The sequence below is a fragment of the Solanum tuberosum genome, unplaced genomic scaffold, assembly GCF_000226075.1.
Source record: "Solanum tuberosum cultivar DM 1-3 516 R44 unplaced genomic scaffold, SolTub_3.0 scf00123, whole genome shotgun sequence".
NCBI lineage: Eukaryota > Viridiplantae > Streptophyta > Magnoliopsida > Solanales > Solanaceae > Solanum > Solanum tuberosum.
The window spans coordinates 1,464,143-1,485,088 of record NW_006239048.1 but is presented as its reverse complement, the minus strand read 5'-3'; the positions used below and the strand labels follow the sequence as shown (position 1 = coordinate 1,485,088).

The 20,946-nt window shown below is 33.2% G+C and overlaps 1 protein-coding gene across 1 annotated transcript; it reads right to left on the bottom strand.

Moving 5' to 3' along the window:
- Positions 1-3,805: 3,805 nt before the first annotated feature.
- Positions 3,806-8,433, bottom strand: LOC102580973 (isopentenyl-diphosphate Delta-isomerase I-like). The gene is made up of 6 exons (XM_006350348.2): positions 8,130-8,433; positions 7,314-7,369; positions 6,158-6,249; positions 4,718-4,820; positions 4,505-4,642; positions 3,806-4,279 (listed from the first exon to the last, which is right to left on the bottom strand). The coding sequence occupies exons 1-6, from the start codon at positions 8,393-8,395 to the stop codon at positions 4,026-4,028; spliced, it is 909 nt and encodes a 302-aa protein (XP_006350410.1). The 5' UTR covers positions 8,396-8,433; the 3' UTR covers positions 3,806-4,025.
- Positions 8,434-20,946: the final 12,513 nt, after the last annotated feature.

Sequence of the window (20,946 nt, the reverse complement as noted above, 5' to 3'; positions counted from 1 at the left end):
CAAACTGCTCCGTGCATAATAGAAATTTATCACTCTAATATTTATCTTGTACACAGTGCGTTTGGAGTGTTTCGACTTACGAGTTTAATCGAACATGTTCATATTTGAATACTACAATTTGTATGTTAACTTTTGCAGTCAAGCAAGTTGAGTTCAAAGTTCTCTTTGAAATTGGGTAGATGTCATGGAGCTTTTCTCTCAATCTACTTGGAGTTATGGGGTGATCCACCTACCAAATTAGGTCTACGGGTATATGTTTTGGTTCCATGTTATGGATCTAGTTACAAGACGCTGCAAGATAAAATCTAAACTTTTCTTTTTTCTATCTATGGTGTTGGTTCGTTAAGAGAGAACCTGCAATCTCTTGAGTTTGAAGTACTCAAAAACTTGACTAATTCTCTTCTTATCTTTCCATTGAATTCAAATAACTTAAATACAACATTGGTGATTAACCACCCATCTAATAACAAGGAAATAACTTTCTACTACTACTGAAATGAGAAAGTGGAGGAATAACCTCCTTACTACTAATAACTACTACACAGAAAACAACTGCTACAGAGAAAACACGATTACAGAGGACCTATTACAGAGAAAACAGAAAAACATAATTAATAGCTACTGATTTAATTTCCATGCATAAAACTGTTGGTAGACTAAAAGGGTACTAACATTACTCCCCTCCTTCAAATTGCGATTGTCCTCAAGCGCTAAGTGTGGAAAGTAATTCTTCTTCATCGTTAATGAAATTGTTGGAATGTATGCGTCCACTGGTCTAGATGGGACCAGGTTCTCAGCACAGTTACAATAACAGAAAATAAACAATGTGCTGAAAGTAAAGATTACACAACAACTTTACGTGGAAACCTCCTTCCTCAAGGGAGTAAAATCACGACCTGGCCTGCCAGGACTTTTCAAAAACTGCTTTCACTAATCTTCTCAAGCAAAGTAAAAGCAAGTTTACAAACTGAGATTAGCTTACTAATCCCAACTCTAAGCAATACTTCCTATTACTTAGATGAGCCAGAGCAGATACAACACTGCCCACTAAGCTATCACCCCTAGATAACTTAGACTTTGCTAAGCGGATACAACACCGTCCACTAAATCAACTAGCTCCTAGATGACTTAGAATTTGACTAAGCAGCAATTAATGCTGCCCACTAAATCAGTTAGCCTCAACTGACTTAGACTTTTACAACGAACACAAGAATCTGAATCCTTTATAGATTAGGAACAGATTTACAATATAAGCACGGAAGTAAAACTCCTAAGACACACTCTGACGCTTGCAGCTCGATCAGGTCCTTGTTGTGCTTGCTGGAGAATACTTCACCAAAATAGTCTTTGCTTGTATACTTGAGAAGTTTCAAGATGCAAAAACCTATAAAATGATAGACACAAAACTCAAACTCAACAAAGATGCTTCAGAACAGTTGTCGTGTCGTCCTTTCACATCGCAGTCTTGCAGGGACCAGGTCCCTTGCACACTTCTCTTAGTAAGTTCTTGAGAATACGTGCTGGCTCTCTCCTTTTGAATGAATGAATTACTTTGTTGTTTTTCCTTGGATATATTTAGACATGAAAAGTTATTATCCAATGAACAAGCAACCTCGTCGCTTCTGATTGGTGGAGTACTCTGCAGCTTCACCAACCTTCTGACGCAGACAGCTTTCCAGTTGTACAGCACTTTGACCATTGGACGAGTATTCATACTCTGCAGAGGACCAGGTCCCTGCACTTGTGAGGAGATCATCAAAACATCAAGGAACATAAGAACTTATCAGAAATCAATCCAGAATAACTTATTGCACTGATGACCTCGAGTGAATGGTTCATCATAGTTGAAACAAAGTCCCTTAAGACGTTTTTCCTCCATTTCAGATCTTGTCAGTTTCTTCACAAATCTGACATGTTGTTGAGGTGAGAAATATGTTGTCTTTGATTTGCAAACATCTAACAATTACGAACAAATGGGTTGTTCCTTGCAGTCATAAAGTCGGGATAAACTCATTGCCGTAGCCAAATCTGGAGGATTATGCAACTCAACCTCAATTGCTATATAATCAGTAAGACCGCTGATATAAAGTTCATTTTTTTGTGACAACGCAAGTGTACCAGCCCGCGAAATTAACTGCTCAAATGTTTCTTGGTAATCTGTCACAGACCCGATCTAGCGTAGCTTAGCCAATTCTCCCAATTTCTGACTTCTGATTGGTGGCCCAAAACGAAGGTTACAATGACGTTTGAAGTCATCCCAAAACAGTTAAGGCAGATCTGTCTCTAATTGAATAAACCAAAGTTGTGCATTGCCCTCCAAATGAAAAGAAGCAAGTCCAATTTTTTCTTCTTTCAGAGTTTGTTGGTGTCGAAAGAAGTGTTCACACCAGTTCAACCATCCCAAAGGGTCCTCTTGGCCATTAAATCATGGGAAATCCAGTTTTGTATGTCGAGGAATGATGAAACTTCCACCTGTACTTTACCCTTCCAACCGCGATTCTGACTGATATGTTCAGTTGAATCAAAATCGACCTTAGAATTTACTAAATCCTGTGTGAGCGCATCCAAGCGAGCATTTGTTGCTTCATGTCTGGCTAAATTGGCTGCACGTTCTTCTTGGGACAAATTCACTAATTGTGCTAGTTGATGTTGAATTTGGTCTCCCATAACCTTCGTTTCTGATACCAAGTTGTTATGGTCCCCTGTTATGGATCTAGTTACGGGACGCTGCAAGATAAAATCTGAAGCTTTCTTTTTTCTACCTATGGTGTTGGTTCGTTAAGAGAGAACTTGCAATCTCTTGAGGTTGAAGTACGCAAAAACTTGACTAATTTTCTGCTTATCTTTCCATTGAATTCAAATAACTTAAATACAACATTGGTGATTAACCACCCACCTAATAACAAGGAAATAACTTCCTACTACTACTGAAATGAGAAAATGGAGGAATAAGCTCCTTACTGCTAATAACTACTACACAAAAAACAACTGCTACAGGGAAAACACTGCTATAGAGGACCTATTACAGAGAAAACAGAAAAACATAATTAATAGCTACTGATTTAATTTCCATGCATAAAATTGTTGGTAGACTAAAAGGGTACTAACAATATAGTTTCTAATTCATTAAACTGTTTATCGATCGATACCATATCTGAGTAGAGTGATATTCACATTTTTGTGAAACTGTGCAAGCAATTAGGAAGACGTGGGCCCCTAGGTCGGTGGAAATTTTCAGATCATATATGCATCATTTTCACTTTGTTTGAATTCATCCCTCAGAACCAAAAACGTCCTAAACACTCTCTAAAGGTTTCCCTACTGGTTGTAGCTGATGGGTTGGTCTGGCCCTGTCCCAACCACCTATGTTTTGTGCGGCACTGTCGGCCTTGCTGTTTACTGATGTCTCTGATTTTGCCTTCGTCGACCTTATGTATATACATGTGTTGGGCTGATTTTCGTGCAGGTTGTCCTATATTGAGACCTTGTCTGTTTGTTCAGTTTATTCTATCATTCGAGCATACATTACATGGCAGCCTTGCCTGCCCAAACGTTCTGTGGTTTCAAATTATAAAGTTGATATTAGGTTCACTCAGTCAGACAAGGCAGTGGGTACCTGTCGTGCCTCCCCAAGTTTGGGGCGTGACATCTCTCAACCCCCACTTCCTTACAACTGTTTGGAAAAAGCTATCCCTTTGAATAACTATCTTGCCAAAAATGGCTCAATGGATGTGTTTTTACCTTTACCAAATTCGCATAAAAGCCAAAAGGGCACAAATTACGACTATACGGTACTAAAGTAATATAAAGACCACAAAACAAATTACATGTAGCAAACAAGTGATCATCTTATTGAGTTTCGAATAGAAAGCCACAGCTATGTTGCAATCAGTTGACAAAACACCTCCTTTCAACTTTTCTACCAGAAACAACAAACCTAAATGCAGAAGGACGCTATCACAACTGAAGTTATTAGTTTAAAGGGACAAACTATGATGGTACAACCAGATTGCAACGCAGCTCCATTAAGTCAATTTGTGGATGGTTTTCATATCAATGACTTCCTTGAGAGTTCCTTTCTCAAGATGATCCCACCACTTGAACAAGAAGTTGTCAACGACAAGTCTGAACCAAGGGGATAGCTTCAGACCTTCCTCACCTGCATCTGCTTTCCTCAGAAGTTCTTTCAGTTGTTCTCTGTTCACGTACTTAACCTCAGCAACTTCATCTGGGTTCGGTTTCATGTTAACTTCACGGACCATGAATAGTAGATAATCAACTGCAACAGTAGACTAGGGTCAGTTTCCAGTTATAATGTAACTACACAATTACAAATGTTAATTGCACAAGTAAACAGTTGATGTCAAAACACCCTCAATGCTCTGAGTGAGATCAAAAGCAAGTGGCAAGTGTTTGTTAGCTACGAAATTGAGGCAACTACTGAACCAGTAAACAGGATGGAATGGTAAGATAAAAATAAAAATAAGAAAGATTGAATTATTACGTTCGTGCTCTCCCCACTTCCCATCAGATGGAGCTTTATAAAGTATACGACCCAATGGGGTGAACTGGTCAACTGGGACATCCTCAGCTGGAATACCCAATTCATCGAGAAGCTTCCTTTGTGCAGCATTTCTTACCCCTGGCAGTTGATATAGGGTGAGGTGAAGAAGAAAACATGGTCAAAATTAACGTTTCAGCCAAGCAGAAAATATACCAAGAGCATTCTCCTCAATAAGTTCAGACTCTCGGTAGAGTGGATGGCTGCAGCAAGTGTTGGTCCATACCAAAGGAAAGGTCACCTTTGTTGCTGATCGTTGCTGTACATAGAATAAGACAACATATTAAGTGACTTAATCTTCATGGAGTTAGGGATAGGGTGGGTTAGGGCGGGGCAGGTTAGGAGAAGCCTTAAACCACTAAGGTTTTGACCCGCTCTACCCCTGCCCTGTTTAACATTTTCCCAAAAATTTGCCCTGCCCCGCTAAGATCTGCCCTGACCCATAAGGACAGTAAGTTCTCTAATTATTATTTTTTTGTAGTCTAACTTGACATAAGTTTCCTGTGTTTTTCCCCCTTTTTTTACTATTGTTATTTTGGTTTTTTTTTAATTACAAAGTTGCAACTAGATTCTTTTTTGATTTTTTCATATTAAATTAAGATTAGAACATCGATTAGCACTCGGTGTAATAAAATGGCCACTAGCCACTGGCCAATAATTTCTTTAAAAGAAACAATTAGTACTCAGTGGTAAACAAATTAGTAACGAGCAATGGGAACTAAGAATAAGAACTAAAGCATTCATCTACGGTTCTTTTTAATTATGTTACTGGTCACATTTTACATGAATTATTATATTTGAAGAGTCAAAAGTATTTTATGGCTCATTTCTACACATTCTTGCAGGAAGTTAACATATGAGTATACAGACAACAGATTGGCCTCTAAAGTTGAAGAAAAAATTGATCACTTTATTTTATGGTTTGCTGTTGAAATTTTTTGACCGTTACCTGCCCTGCCCAATAAAATTATTTCACAGATTGAGTTTTTGCCTACCCTGCCCTACCCTACTCTGCCCTGCCCTGTCCTAACTACTTCCCTCCCCTGCCCCGTTAAGATTTCGCCCTTCCCCGCCCCCCTTTGCCCTGCCATATTGCCATCCCTACATGGAGTTAAAAATGACATCCAACCTAAGAGGCTAAGATACATCTAATATAAACAGCAACTTATTATACAAGACAATTAGTTTGATAGGTCATCTAAATACAAAGATGGAATCATACTGGACACTATTTTACCATACAGAACAAAACCATTCGACGAGTTGCATTTACCAGCCAATTACTTTTTGCTAGCCACATCAATATATGGATATACTATCTCATAATACTAAGCAATACCCACCCCTTCATTCTAAGCTATGTTGCTCATACTCCTAATAAATGTCATCAGGTGTGTGTCGGATTTCATCAAAAGTAGTGATTTTTTGGAAAATTTGACACGGGTGCGGCATCTAAAGTGAAGAGTCTAAGCATTCTGCTTCTACTAGCCATCTTGACATTAACTCATCAAAAATTCTCAAAAGTTGAAAGGAAGAGAATCAAAAGGAGAATTTCACACCCATTACATTGCTTTGGTCTTTATCAGTGCCACATACCTGAAGAAGCAATTCATATTTTGAGTTAAATAGAAATACACTGAAAGCTCTATGCAACAAATTTTCAGCTTCAATCTTTTCCATTAAATGACCTGCAATTATGGATTATTAGTTATAATATGAGACAACCATTTGGTGACAAGTGGAGAACAACACTCCAGTAAAATGCATCTAGCCAACAAAAAAATATTAGCAAACCAGATAAAAAGAAAAGACAGTCTCAGTCTCTCAGATACATCTAGAGATCATATACAAAAAGAAAGAAATTAGAAGATTGTGGCTCAACTCCACCATAAAAGACATAAAAAGTTCACAGTACACGAGAACATGCCAAACATCAAATTTTTGATCCAGATGAGGGACAATATAATCAGTTTGTTTTATAACTAACAATATCATCATATATAAGGGCTTCAACCAGGATTCTTATCCAACTGCAGAGGTACTGCTAGTTATTGTGCAGCTTGCAGATTTTCAGAAAGATAAAATTACATTGTTACTGGCTAAGTTGCTTGGACTCTTCACTTTTGGTGCCGCACCCATGTCATGTCGACACGATGTGGGTGTGGGATCCATGTCCGATTTGGTCAACCAGTTTTGGGTACTTTGACCAAAATCGATGGGGAAAGTCTGGACAGTTTAAATGATTTTTGTAATCAATACAAAAGTTAAGGTGAAATTGAAGAAAATGAAATACCTTTTATTATAGAAATTTCTATGTCACTCCTTTTCCTTTAATCTCACTCTAAGATTCTCCTCAAGTTTTCCACATGATATCTCATAATTTAGGTTTTATAACTCTATTTTTAGATATATTAATTATTTTTAGGCGAATCTCCGCACCCATATCCATACATGGACCATATCCCGAATCTTGAAAATTAGATCATAGAGGATCCGACCTCTAGATCCGCACCCGTGTCCGAGCAACTTAGGTAACTGGACATTTTCATTCTCTAAGTAATTTAATTATTTGTGTACTTCCATACATTACCAGTTTCAAACAAAAATTATTTGTGTACTTCCAAGCACTTCGCTTTCAATCCATTTTGTTGAGATTAAACCACAGAAACATCAAAATGAACTATAGCCAGTCAGGCAAATACACTAGAAGATATGCAGATGGGGACATTTCGAAAGAAGCAACTCAACTTACAATTATACTTGGTGTCATGACCAACAACATGGTCATTCTCATCCACCAGAATACACCTGAAAGAGTCGAAACATGGAAAATTGTTAAACATGGCAAATGGGTTGGAAAATTGTTGCAATGGGGGTCGTTAGGCAGCTAGTTAGAGTTATGCATGTATTAGTAACAAAGGGATTAGTTATGAGTGAAACTATGTTTTATTTTATGCAGGAATCAGTCATTCCACCTTATATCCGGTATAAAATAATACATAAATTCTCTCATTAACTTAAACATATATTAGTCATGCGGATTTCTAAATTTTCAACCAAACTTCGTATTAATTATATACATAAATAACTTATTTCCTATCTACCTACCAAAACATCGTATAAGTTAAACGGAAATTAATACATAAATAACTTGTTTCTTATCCAGCCACTAAACGACCCCTAACTACATAGATCCAGAGAAAGATAAGCTTTTGAAAGAAAGCAGAGGTAATAAGAGTTGTAGAAAGCATATAGCATATCAACTGTCTCAAGATCATCTAAAATTACATATCCCAAGTTAACACACTTGATATACAATGACTTGAGAATCTCAAGGTCACATAAATTTAATTCGTCATTCATTTACAATATTCACCTATCTTGCATCTAAAAAAAAAAACTGATCTCGATTTTCAATTAAAAAGAGCAATTTAGAAATGATAATGAATACGGTTAACTGAAAAAAAGAAAAGAAATTCCAAACCATTTTAGTTGCAGCTCAATTAAACATAAATAGGTATAGGCTACGATTAATAAAGAAATGAGGGATAGGTAAAAGAGAACAAACTCGTCTTCAAACATGAGACGGCGCTGTACGGCGTCCATATTAGCATCAGAAACAGCATCAGCCATAGTTGTAGTAGAGGCGGCGGAATAGCACCGGAAACGACAACGGAGAGAAGAAACAGGTAGGGTATTAGGAAGAAGAGAAGATTTTGGTAGCCGGAGTGAAGAAGGAGAAGTTATATGGGAGGCGATGAACCTCCGCAAGAATTGTAAAGAAGGTGAAGCAGTAGTCAGCGACATCTGCTTGTTCCCATCAATTCCTCTCATTCCTTTTCTTCTGCTTCTCCCCTTATATATATTTAATAACTCTTTTTTTTTTTGGATTTTCTTCTTCTCAACAAAATACCAACCTCTTTAGGCACATAATGTTTTACAATAAAAAATATTAAGTTGATTATTATTTTTTATTTTTTTGGTATGTAATTAAAAATATCTATATATAATCTAGATAAATATTATGGAATGTGAGTTTGTGTGGTAACGGAAATGGGGCTAGAAGCGAAGGTGAAGATGAGTCAGGTGTATGAAAGGAAAGTGTTTTGAAAACAAAAAATATTATCCCAAGATGATTTATATATAATTTAGCAAATATTAGGTAGACGGAATGGAGTGGAGAGTGGTGATTCGGGAATGGTGGGGTTGGGATGGTTATAAAGGGAGGGGAGTTGGGGTGTTTGGTGGGTTGGGAAGAGATAATAAACTTGGGATGTTACTTAGGAATATTTAATTTGTTTTACCTACTTTGATTAAGAAAGTCATTTTTTTTATTTTAAGAAGTTTGTTTTTTTTAAGAATAAAAGTAGATCAACTAAACATGAAAAAATATGTATATGTATGAAGATATGAAGGTTTGAAGAATATATAAAGATTTGAAGGTTTGAATATATGGGGATTTAAAAATATGAAGATATCAATTTTTGAAGATAATATTAAAATTTGGATGATGTCTGCAATTTGTATTAAAAATGTTGTTAGATCCTTATATTATAAGTGTATTATAAATTATTCTGGTTAGTATCGTTAAGAAATAAGTGATGTCTTCAATATCTATTATAAATGTATTGTTCATGAATAAAACATGTATTATAGGTGTCTTATAAATTATTTTGACTAGTATTACTAAGAAAAATAGTGATGTTTGCAATATGTATAAAAAAATATATTGTGCATGAATTGTAAATGTATCATAAGTGTATCATCTAAAAATAGTTGTCTCATATTAGTTCTCCACCTTACTAAATCAAGAAAGTATTAATTAATTTTTTTTTATATTACCCTTGCAATTAATTCATTTTTAATGTGTTCACATTTGTTTGTAAAATTCCCAAGAAGTTTTTTAAAGGGTAAATTAGTAAAATTATTTTTTTATTTATGATTTCTTAAGCACCGTACAAAATGAAAAATGATCAACTAATATGAGAAGGAGGGAGTAGTATTTAATACTAAGGATAAAATAGACACAAAATGATAAATTATCTTTTGATTTTTCAAAATGAACAAGTATTGTTAGCCAACTATTTTTTAATACATTAGTAAATAAAAATGAACAGATAGAGTATAATAAAATATTAGTGGAGTGATCATTTAACTTGACTATTAATTTAGTATTATATCCATCCTATATTTATTTTTAAAATACAAATAATAATCTCTTGTGTGTGCACATGTGTGTGTTAATTAAACATATTGTGTTTAATTTGTATTGTGATAAGATGGATAACCACATATTTCCTCTTGATTTTTTAAAATCTATACATTAGGTTGGGCAAACCTAACCCCACGATATGGTGGAACTTTTGGGGATAAATAAATAAATATAAAGCCAATTTTTATCCATCGATATTTAAAATTGAATATCCTAATTAAGCTTCGTACATTTTTAACACCCGCAATAGGCCTTCGTACTTCTTGATGAACATATCATAGGTTAAAAAACAGTACTATATCTGATTTATTAAGAAGGTGTTTGAATGAGTTTTTTTTAAGTGTATTAAGGTTAAAAAGCAGGTAGCTCTCTATTTTTTACTTTTGACTCTTTTTTTTTTTTTACTTTTTAAGTCTAAAGTAAAGTGCTTAAAATTAAAAAGTGTTTGAAAGTCAAAAACACATAAAATAAGTCAATTCAAACACCCTTTAGGGCCCGTTTGACTTAACTTTAAAAAGTACGTAGTTTTTAAAAGTCAAACTTTAGTAACTTTTAGTTAAAAACTGAAAACTAGAGAAGTATTTATTTTTAACTTTTAACTTTAATTTCTTAAAGTCATTTTTAGAATATCCAAACATTTTTGAGAGCTGAAAACTACTTTAAAAACTTTTAAGCCAAGTCAAATCCCCTCTAAATCTCCTGTAATAAATAAGAAAATTAAATTTAGTATTTTTTGAATTTCCTTGTCACCACCAAAGAATGTAAGTTTTTGTGTGATTTTGAACTTTGAAGAAGTTGCTTCTGTTAACAAAATTTAGTTAGTTGTCTACAACAAATAATTCCCTCATGAAAATTGAAACCAAATTACTTTTTGTATGGCTTCATCAGAAAGAAAGAGAAGAATTAAAACATTAGTAGGAGATTTAGAAAATAGATAATATATGACATAAATAATTAAAAGAAGTGTATCAATCATAGCACGTAACTTGTCTGGCATGTAGCAATAGACATGCTTGTTCTTTTTTCATCAAAGAAATTAAATTTTAACGAAAAATGAAATTTATAATTAATGTTGAGAGAAGTATTGGAAACAGTCTTAAATTTGACGTGAATTATTAGTTTCATTTCCAAACTATTGACAGCCTTAAAAATATCATTTTACTTGACTAATTAAACTTAAATACACCTCCTGTCTTGCAACATGAATAAAATACACCCCTAAATTCTCGCTAGTTTAGGAGTGTTTTCAACACTTCTCTTGGTTATTTATTAAGAGACTCATGTTCCTACAAGAGTTTGAGGTCACTTGCTATATAATGTGACAGATCGGGTGTATATCAGGAGTGTATCTAAGTTTAGTTAGTCAAGTAAAAAAATATTTTTAAGACTGTCAATAGAACGAGAACGAACCTAATAATTTGCACTAAATTCAGAAATATTTTCAATACTTCTTTCTTAATGTTAATGTTATGTAGAAATGACTAAGGAAGCATGTCTTCATCGACATGTCTGCGCTTTTAGTTGGGAGTATTTTCTAAAATTCCATGTTTTACAAGTGCTTTGAATACTTTTCTAGCATGCCACTTGAGCCCCACGTCCAACTTCGAATACCACACGCTCAATTTGCGGTATATGAAATTTGAGACCCCTTTTGTTTTACTATTGAATTCTATATTGCAGTTATTTCAAAATTTATTGTCAAACGTTAGCTAAAAATATATTATAATTTTTTTTCTAGGTGTCTTACAAATTTCTCATTAGCAGTACTATTTGGCTAATATGTCTTCTCTTCAATATTGATTAATGACAATTAGCCAAAAAGAGTTGTTAACAAAAAAAAGTCTTTGAATATTATTAATATTTTTCCATTTTAATTTATATGACACCATTTAATTTGTTATAAAATTGATGGGAAAAAGGAAGATTTTTTAAATGTGTGGTCTTAGACACTTTTTGACCATTTGCGTGCTTATAAATTATTTCGTTAAACATAAATAAATAATTTTAAAAATAAGTGTTTTCATTATAGAAAGGTAAACATTTTTTTTTCTAAATGAAAAAATAAGTGTTCCACACATAAATTGAAACGGAGAAGGTAATAAATAAATGTACAACTTACATAAATCCCATAGTGTAAGGATCTAAATTACAATCTATCCCTACTCTTTTTCAATTTACAAAAATCCCTTAAAATCAATGTTATTCGGATACATTAAAATTTAAATTTGATACATTAAAACAAATTCAGTTACACTTTTAAAGGAAAGAGAATATAAAATTGATTGTGAGTTCCCCAAATTACGCTAATCTAATTGATTTCAATCTCTTCCAAATCTTAACAGATTCAAATCAAAATTTAAATTTTCTTCTCTCAATTCTCTTCCAAATCCGCCCACTTTCAATTCAAAATTCATTTTTTCTTCTCTCAATTCTATTCCAAATTCGTTTGGCTTCAAACAATTCAAATCTTCTTCTTTCAATTCTTACTCAAATCGTAATAGATTAAAAAAGTCGAAAACAATAGCCGATACATGATGAATACATTCAAGAATCTGCAAAACCAAGGTGAGTTATGAACGATACATAAGTGATAGATTTCAAATTTCTTCTCCCAATTCATCGAAGATCCTTTCAATTTTGATTCAAAATTATCAAAAAAAATTGGAAGATACACCATGAATGTTTTGATTTTGCAGGACAATGAAGAATTTGGAAAAAAAAATCTAACATTCAAGAATTTGGAAAAAATATGAGCCTCGATTTGCAATGTATAAAATAGATCAGAGCTTTAATTTCATAGTAGAATAGATCTGACTATCAGAATTCAGAGGTATGGAATTACATATATTGTGTTGTTAATTCATTTTTTTATTTGTGTTTTCGAGATTACTATACAATGTGATACTTTAATATTTATGTTTCTTGTATAAATTGACAAGTACTAAACTCCTATTAATTAGATACATTAAATAAGTAATTTTGCATTTAAAGTGTTTGCTTAGAGATCAACAGGTTAATGTGTGATACATGTAATATTAATTTAAATTATTGTATCATGACCAAATGTTTAGCATGATACATTACTATTTTTGTATCTTGTTATTTTTGTGAAATACTATACTTTATAGATGATACATTATACATGTAATTTGTAAAAACATCAAAATATTCAAGAATGAGGGTATGTATCAGATTATAGTTATATTTTGTACTTGCTACTAAGTATAAGTTTAGTTGTTTGATTGTTTGTGATTGATACATAGAAATAAATGTTTTATGGAATGTATCACTAATTTCTTTAATTTTAACAGGTTGTTGCATAAATATGCAATTGTGGAAGATTTCAAGTTGATAAGATACATTTTTTTATATAATGTATTATTTTGTAGTTGATAATAATGTACCTGATACAATAAGGTTGTGAAAGAAATGTGTATGTAAGCTGAAATAAATGGTATCTATAAATGTATCATTTTGTAGTTGATAATGTATTTAATACAATAAGATTATCAGTTTTTATGTATTTATGAATCGAGATACGTAATTTGATATACTGTGTTTTATCAAAATAAATAAAATACATTGAAATTAAGTATCAAATGCGTAGAACAAAAAACAAGTGTAGCAGTGATGTATCGAATCAGTAATAACACTAACAAAGACTAATTTAAGAATCAAAATAAACGAGATACCTTGTGTTTTTGACAATGATGATCGTGTAATGATAGATCCAACTTTTTCCTTCTCTTTTTTGAACGTTTTTTTCAATGGTAGATTTAGAACTCGGACATGTATAAACATTGCAAATCAAATACGATTTTCTAATTTTTGATTTATAACATTAAATTTCTAACAATATGTATGAAATAATTAAAATATTATTTAAAAATAAAATAATCAAATACAGAAAAAAAAATTCCTAATATAATTAAATGACAAAATATTTTTCCATAAATATAGTAATTTGTGATTGATAAGGTATATCAATCAATTGATTTTCTTTCTATTAGTTGGTTTTTATTTTTGTTGTTATCCTTCTTCCTATTTCTTTCTTCCACGTTATTCTCAATTGGTTGGTAAAAAAATTTAAAATTTCATCACCAAAAAGCAAAAGAGTTTTTTCATAATTTAGGTCAACATGTAATTTTTTTCTGATTCAATCAGTTTATTATTTATTTATATTTTACTTTTTTTATAGGTTTTTTGTTTTGATCTTGTTTTTAATTTTCTTAATCTGAAATTTGATTTTTTAGAAATAAGGATTTTGATTTTTGAAAATTTAATTTCGTTTTTACTTTTTTTTTTTATTATGATCTGGAACTTTATTTTTGAGAAATTTAAAAAAATATCTGAAATTTTGATTTCATTTTTGGTGTGCTATAGGGAGTGATTTGTGGAGTGAAATGAGGAAGGGATAAGCATTAGTTTTGGGAGTTAGAATTTATGTATCAAACATTTGAGATTTGGGAGTAGAATAAGGGATTTTGGAAAATTTTAAAACTGGTAGGGAATAATGGAAATTATGAAAATAAAAGGTGTGTATATATGTAATTTATCCATAAATTATTCATTTTATTTGCATTAAGTGTCACTCGATTTTTATCAAGGTAATTAGATGATTACTTTTTTAAAATGTCTCTTTGTTATAGTTATTTTGATAAGCTTTATATCCAATTTATTTGACTAATTGAGAAATCAAAAAGAAAGAAAGAAATTCTTTTATTAGCAAATAAATAGATGTTTTTGCACGGATCATGCTCCTACTTGTGGTGATCTTTAATTTGAGCAAAAAACAATATATGTTTTAGCACGGATCATGCTCATTTTGTGGTGATCTTTAATTTGAGCTTTGCTGCTTATTTAATCATGAAAAAGGATAAAAAAAAAAAAGCTTATACTACGTGAAAGGAACAAAAATGTCTTTCGTTTATAGTTTGGTCCAAAAATGTCTTTGTCGTCAATATTTTGGTCCAAAATGTCCTTATTGTTATTTAATAGGTCAAAAATGCTCATTTTCCAAATAAATATATTATTTATTTTCTTTTTAACACATTCTTTTTTCTAATAATATTTTTTAGGAAATGTTTATCTTACTTCAATTCGGAAAAAATAAAAAATGAAAATATTTCTTATTTTTTTATAATTATTTTTTATCGTTATATAAATACAAATTAATGATGGATATATTATGATATTTTATATATGACATATATTATATGTCGAAAAGGGTACATGAAATTATTCTCTTTTAATTGATAAAATGAGATTAAGAAGAAAAAAAAATACTTCCTACATTTTTATTTGTTACAGTGATTTTAAAAGAAAGAAAACAAGAACATGGTTCTTTAATAATATTTTAATTAGGAAGAATATGTATTTAAAAAGGAAAAAATATATATTTCTTCAGAAAAGGACATTTTTGACCCATTTAGTAATTATAAAGGCACTTTTGGACCAAAGTATTGACTGCAAGGGCATTTTTGAACCAAAATATTGACTGTAAGGGCATTTTTGGACCAAACTACAAACGAAGGACATTTTTGTTCCTTTCACATAGTTTAAGGGCATTTTTTACCCTTTTGCCTTTAATCAAAATTTGTGAGTCAAAATATTTTAGGCTATGCTCTAATTTCATCTGACATAAATTTAGAGAATTTTTTTTTGGTTCAATATAAATTGTTTAGTATCTATTTCGCAAGGTATAAGTTTATAAAATATTTGCTTTGTCTGACACAAATTATGTTGTATCTGATTCGCAAGACATAAGTTTAAGAAAACTTGTCTTGTCCCGCAAAAGTTCTATAGGAATAAGTTGTGTCTCTTAAGATATAACTTTGTGGGTTCTAAAATTATACTTGTGCCTCTAACGAAATAGTTTTGTAGGTACTTGTTGGTTATGAATTGAACTTATGTCTGTAACGACATAAGTCTTATAAGAATAAAATGACATAACTTGTATTATATATTATGATACGAAAATATAGACTTTTGTTTTGATCTTTTAATTATTTTTTTTGGATTTTTTAGATGTTAGGGGTAATTTCAGTTACATTTTTATTACTAAAATTGTAATGACCCTCCTGGTCATTTCTGTATCTTGCCTTCTGTGTGTCGTTTAGAGTGTTCCTGTAGCGACCCCAAGTCATTTATGACTTGCTGGGACTGACAGTTCGGTCACCTGGTCGTTCGTTTGGTTATGGTGTGAGTTTTAGTGTTTTGGAATTTATGAACCTTGAACGATCATTTTCGATCAAAAGTTTGAGAAGATGACATCGGAATCCAATTATGACGATTCCATCAGCTCCGGAAGGGTCATTTTAGGCTAGTGACATGGTCGGCATGACTCCCGAAGTTTTCAGTGTGAGTCGGTGCGATTAGGCGTTTTAACTTTAAGTTTAAGCCTAAGTTTGACTTTGGTCAACATTCTGAGTAAAAGCGCTCGGATGAGAATTTCGTCAGCCCGGTTAGCTCCGAAATTTCGAGTTTGATCTAGATTGACCCTTCTTTTGTGTCCTGAGGTTTTCGATATCTTTTCGAGTCCTTTTGTGGTTTTTGCCTTAAAATGACTTTTGGAAGTGGGACCCACTTTTTATCGAGATGACCTCTGATGGAAATTTTGACTGCGCCGTTGAGTCCGGAATATCAAATTTGGTATGGTTGCATATCTCGTTTGCGTGCACGGTGTTCCGAACGAGTTCGAAGCACCCCGTCGGAGTTTTTAGTTTTTGGAAAATTGCAGAAAATCTGCCTATATATGCAGAAAATCAGCAACATTTCCCAAACTTCAAACCCTCACAACTCTCTCATTTCAAGTCCAAATTCAGTGATTCAAAGGTTCATTTGTGAGGTTTTTCGCAAGGAACGCATTGGTGAGCTCGGATAGTGATTTGGGTCCCCGTTTGAGGTAATTTTCATAAACTACCTACTGCCACGACCTTTTTATGAGCTTGATTTTGGAAAATTTTGAGACTTGTTTTCTTAACCATTCTAGGTCCGATTTCAGTGATTTTTGAGTCTATCTTGAGTGGTTTTTCGAGGAGAACATCGTGGTGTTGTCACATTTCACTGTAGACCTCCAATTTCTGGTAAATATACTGATTCAACTGCTGTCTCATTTCTAGTTTTTGAGAAAATTTGGGTTTTGGTTGCATGTTGATATTGTGTTGTTCCCGATCCCCGAATTGTGTCCCATTTTGGGACATGAGCTGGGGGAACTAGTTAGGACCCACTTTTGGGGTTAATTCCAAAATTTCCAGCGCGGGTCCCACTTTCCCCATTTTGACCTCGAAATTGGTCCGTCTTCGTTTATTGTGATTTTTGTGTCTAAACGACCGTAATAACGTTGTGACTCTATTTTTAATATTGAGGCAGCGCTTCGAGGTCGTTCGGAAAAGGGAAAGCTCCGGAGAAGTGATTTTGGAGCGCGTGTGATCGGCCTACAAGTAGGCTACGGTTTCCCTCTCTTAGATTGAGCTTGACAGTGTGAATGCATGTTGATTAGTTGGGATTTGGGTTGGTAGTGATTGAATCATGCATAGGTGTTTAGAAATCATGTTTTCGGCCTATTTCGGGAATTATCGGGTAACTGTGAGCATGCTTTGTGTTATTAATTGTCCCTCTTTGCTATGTGGAGTACTTGTATGCTCGATGACCATTTGTTGAAGCATTTGGGCCTTAGTTTAGGTTTGACTAGGGCTTGCCTTAGAAATACATGATTCGGATTCGATAGGCCTTAGTTTTACCCTGACGCCGCTCGGCCTGCTTAGATCCCTGTAGACTGGTGTAGCAGACTTGAGCCTGATAGTTTGGGCCTTAGCTAGGTGATACGTTTGCTCCGATGATAGTTATCCTTATTTCCCCGATGTTACCGCTTCAAGAGTTACGTCAGTGACACTAGTTCTGCTTCGCGATTTGAATTTGATTTTCGATTCGGTTCCAAGAACTTACATTGAATAGCTAGGTGTGGACGGCGATCCACGGACATTTATGAGAATAGATCGATTGGAACTCTTTTAGCAGCTACATTGGCACTTATATAGAGCATCCGGTTAGAGTACTGGCCTCTATTGCCCAGATACTTATATAGAGCATCCGGTTAGAGTTCCGGCCTCAGATACTTGATACTTGTGATTGGTTACTTGGGTACTTCTGGTGAGCATCCGGTTTGAGGTCCGGCATCCGTACTGTCAGATTTTACTAATTGGGGTTGAGGTTCTGATTCGTGTTCTCCGTTCTTAGGTTCTCATATACAATTCTCTTTAGTTATGGTTATTATGTGTACTCGTCGGGCTTATGGGGGTCCGTTCGAGTTTTTATTTAACTTGCGCACATGTGTACCTTCTGGGCTTATGGGGGTCCAGTTAGGTGTAGTTAGCTTATAGATTGCTTCAGTTAGTTCTTTCTACACTCGTGTGCATTCCATTGTTAGTTAGATTTTCGTTCTTGACTACGGTTTGTGTTATTCCTTCTTTTCATACTGCATTTACTTTTCAAGTTCAGTCTGCCTATGATGCCTACTGGGTACCTGTTGTTTTGGTACTCATGCTACGTTCTGCATCCGTTTCGTGATGCAGGTCCGGGCACTAGTAGCTAGCGTTGATCGAGCTTGGAGCAGACTGATCCGGAGACGGGAGTGAGTACACGACGTTTTGTACTATTTCAGTCTCCATCTGTATATATAGACTTGTCTTTTACCTTCCGAGACAGTCCAATCTTTGTTGACCACTCTTGGGACCTGTACTCATTTTGTAGTAGCTCTGTACTAGTGACTTCCAGGTTCTGGGAGGAATCTTTATTTGTATATATGTTTTGGTTTGCTTCTGCCTGTTTATATTGTTATTTGTCTACTCTTGTTTAGTTTCTACCCTCAGACTCATTACTTGTTGTTTCGGGTTACGGGTTGGCTTACCTGTTTGTGGGTTATAGTAGGAGCCATCATGACTTGAGAAATCGGGTCGTGACAAAAATATTGAAGAACAAAAAATTAAAAAATATCAATTTAAAAGATAAAAATTAAAGATCACGATAGTGCAAATAACCAATATAAATATTTTAGATTTTTTTATCGGATATCCTTGGCTTAAGACCGTTCTTCATAGAATATTTGGGCCCGGTGTTTTAAAAGGTGGGGGCGTGAGGCGGGGGGTTTTACTTAGTATAGGGCGAGGCGTAATTCTTGAGACGTGGGGCGTAAGCCCTATGGATCTTTAAATTTTTAATCTACAATATAATATAATAATATAATAACACAAAATAATAAAAATACATCAATGGTTTGAAATAATTACAAACATGATTAAAGAAACTCATAGAAAATAAAACTTCTAACATGATTATACAAGTATAAATAATCTAACATCTTAACTTTCTAATAATAAAAGAATCATTATTTCTAAAATATTGTTTCTATCATACTATACAATTTACCCCCTCAAAGAAAATAATCAATAAAACTTACTAGTAGTATAATAAAAGCATCATTCCATCATGAATATAAATAAAATTACTTTCAAATAGCTAAATAAAATATGATAATTTTGAGATATATGACAAAACCATGAAGACCAATCATAAGTGAAAAAAATAAAATTTTGCTACTTATTTTTAAAAGAAATGTTACGTAATATATAACCACGTTCACAGTGTTACGAAATAGTAAAGATGCGATACTACAACTTGTTATTTGAGTTACTCTCAATCTTCTTATTTCTATAGAATTAAAAATTATTAAGTTTCATTCATTTATTCAAGAATTATGAGGCTCGACAATGTTAACTAAAGGTTTTAATACATAATTTGTGCAAGATCTGTTAGGCGAGCCCCGAACGTTGGGTGTGCTTAGGGCGTACAGGTGGGCGCTTGGGGCGTAAGTTTTATAGAACTTAAGCACCACACTTGAGTCTCGGAGTGTTTTGCTAGAGTCGCGCCCCAAGGTGAGTCCCAACAGAGTCTTTTAAAGCATTACTTGGGCCTGTGCCACATCTAATATTGAAAGAAGGCTACATAAGTACAAATATTTCTTTTAGGAAAAATTACGCATATAAGTAAACATATACTAGTTAATTAATTAACATAGTTCTAGTTTGCCTTAATTACAATTTGCGACATACTTTTAGCTATAATTACGCGGCTCATCTTTTTAGTTTTCTATAATTCGCACGTTTGTATAATTCAGAATTTGTATGATATAGATTGTATAAATTTTGTATAATTCATAATTTGTATAATTGTTTACACTTCTGATGCTTGTAATTGTATAAATTCATTATTTTGAGTTTATGCAAAAATAACTGAATTATACAAATGTACTCGTAAATTATACAAACATGCGAATTATACAAATCCGCGAATTATACATGTTTTATATTAAAAAGAAAACGAGAGTTTTAAGAGAGTCGCCACTTAATTTTTAAAGAAAAATTAAGAAAACTATTATTATTTATTTTTTTCAAAAGATTAAAAATAAAAAATCTAATGAAAATATTTAAAGGGGGTTTGGGGTTCACATTAACATTTTGGGAAGGGTTTGAAAGCACCTGAAATGTCCGCTAACACGCGGTTATCCGATAATTAACTATTTGGTTAATTATTTTTAAAAGATAAGCATGCTTGAATAAATTGCAGAACTAAACAGTTTAAAACTTAAAATCATTTTTTAAGGGGGGGGGGGCGGATATTGGGGAAATATTACTTAAGTAAATAACCTGCAAATATTCTAAAAGAGGGTGAAGTAGAAAATAGATAATCTTATTTAATTTTAGAAAAAATAAAAGTGTTAACTCAAAATGGTTTCTTATGGGGAAATTGAATTAGGAAAACCTTAAAATTGACTAGTAAAAAAAACAATTAAACAAATACGAAGCAGATAAAATAAAGAGAGAGAGTTTGGGGGCCCAAGTCTGGTTATCTGTCCGCCTAGGCCAGTACTTGGGCCTAATCCTGTTTTTGGGCCTTTTGCCCCACCTTGTACTTGTCCTAAAACTAGCAAATAATACCAAATAAATGGGCCTTTGCCCCAATTACATTACAAACAAAGCTGGAAAATTCTATGGGCCTTTGACCTTGTTTCTGTTTTTGGTGCTATTACTGCACTTTAATTAGACTTATTTTTAAGTCCAATTTCAGTTCCTCAACCCTTTGGGCTACTGTTAAAACTTTTTGGGCAAACAACTTA

What these genes read in the sequence shown, in the direction of transcription:
- LOC102580973 (XM_006350348.2), bottom strand. Translation starts at nt 8,395, where the DNA reads ATGAGAGGAATTGATGGGAACAAGCAGATGTCGCTGACTACTGCTTCA. An exon ending in TCATGACACCAAGTATAATT is followed by an intron (nt 6,250 to 7,313) that starts GTAAGTTGAGTT and finishes CCATAATTGCAG; the next exon opens with GTCATTTAATGGAAAAGATT. An exon ending in TATTGAGGAGAATGCTCTTG is followed by an intron (nt 4,643 to 4,717) that starts GTATATTTTCTG and finishes ATCAACTGCCAG; the next exon opens with GGGTAAGAAATGCTGCACAA.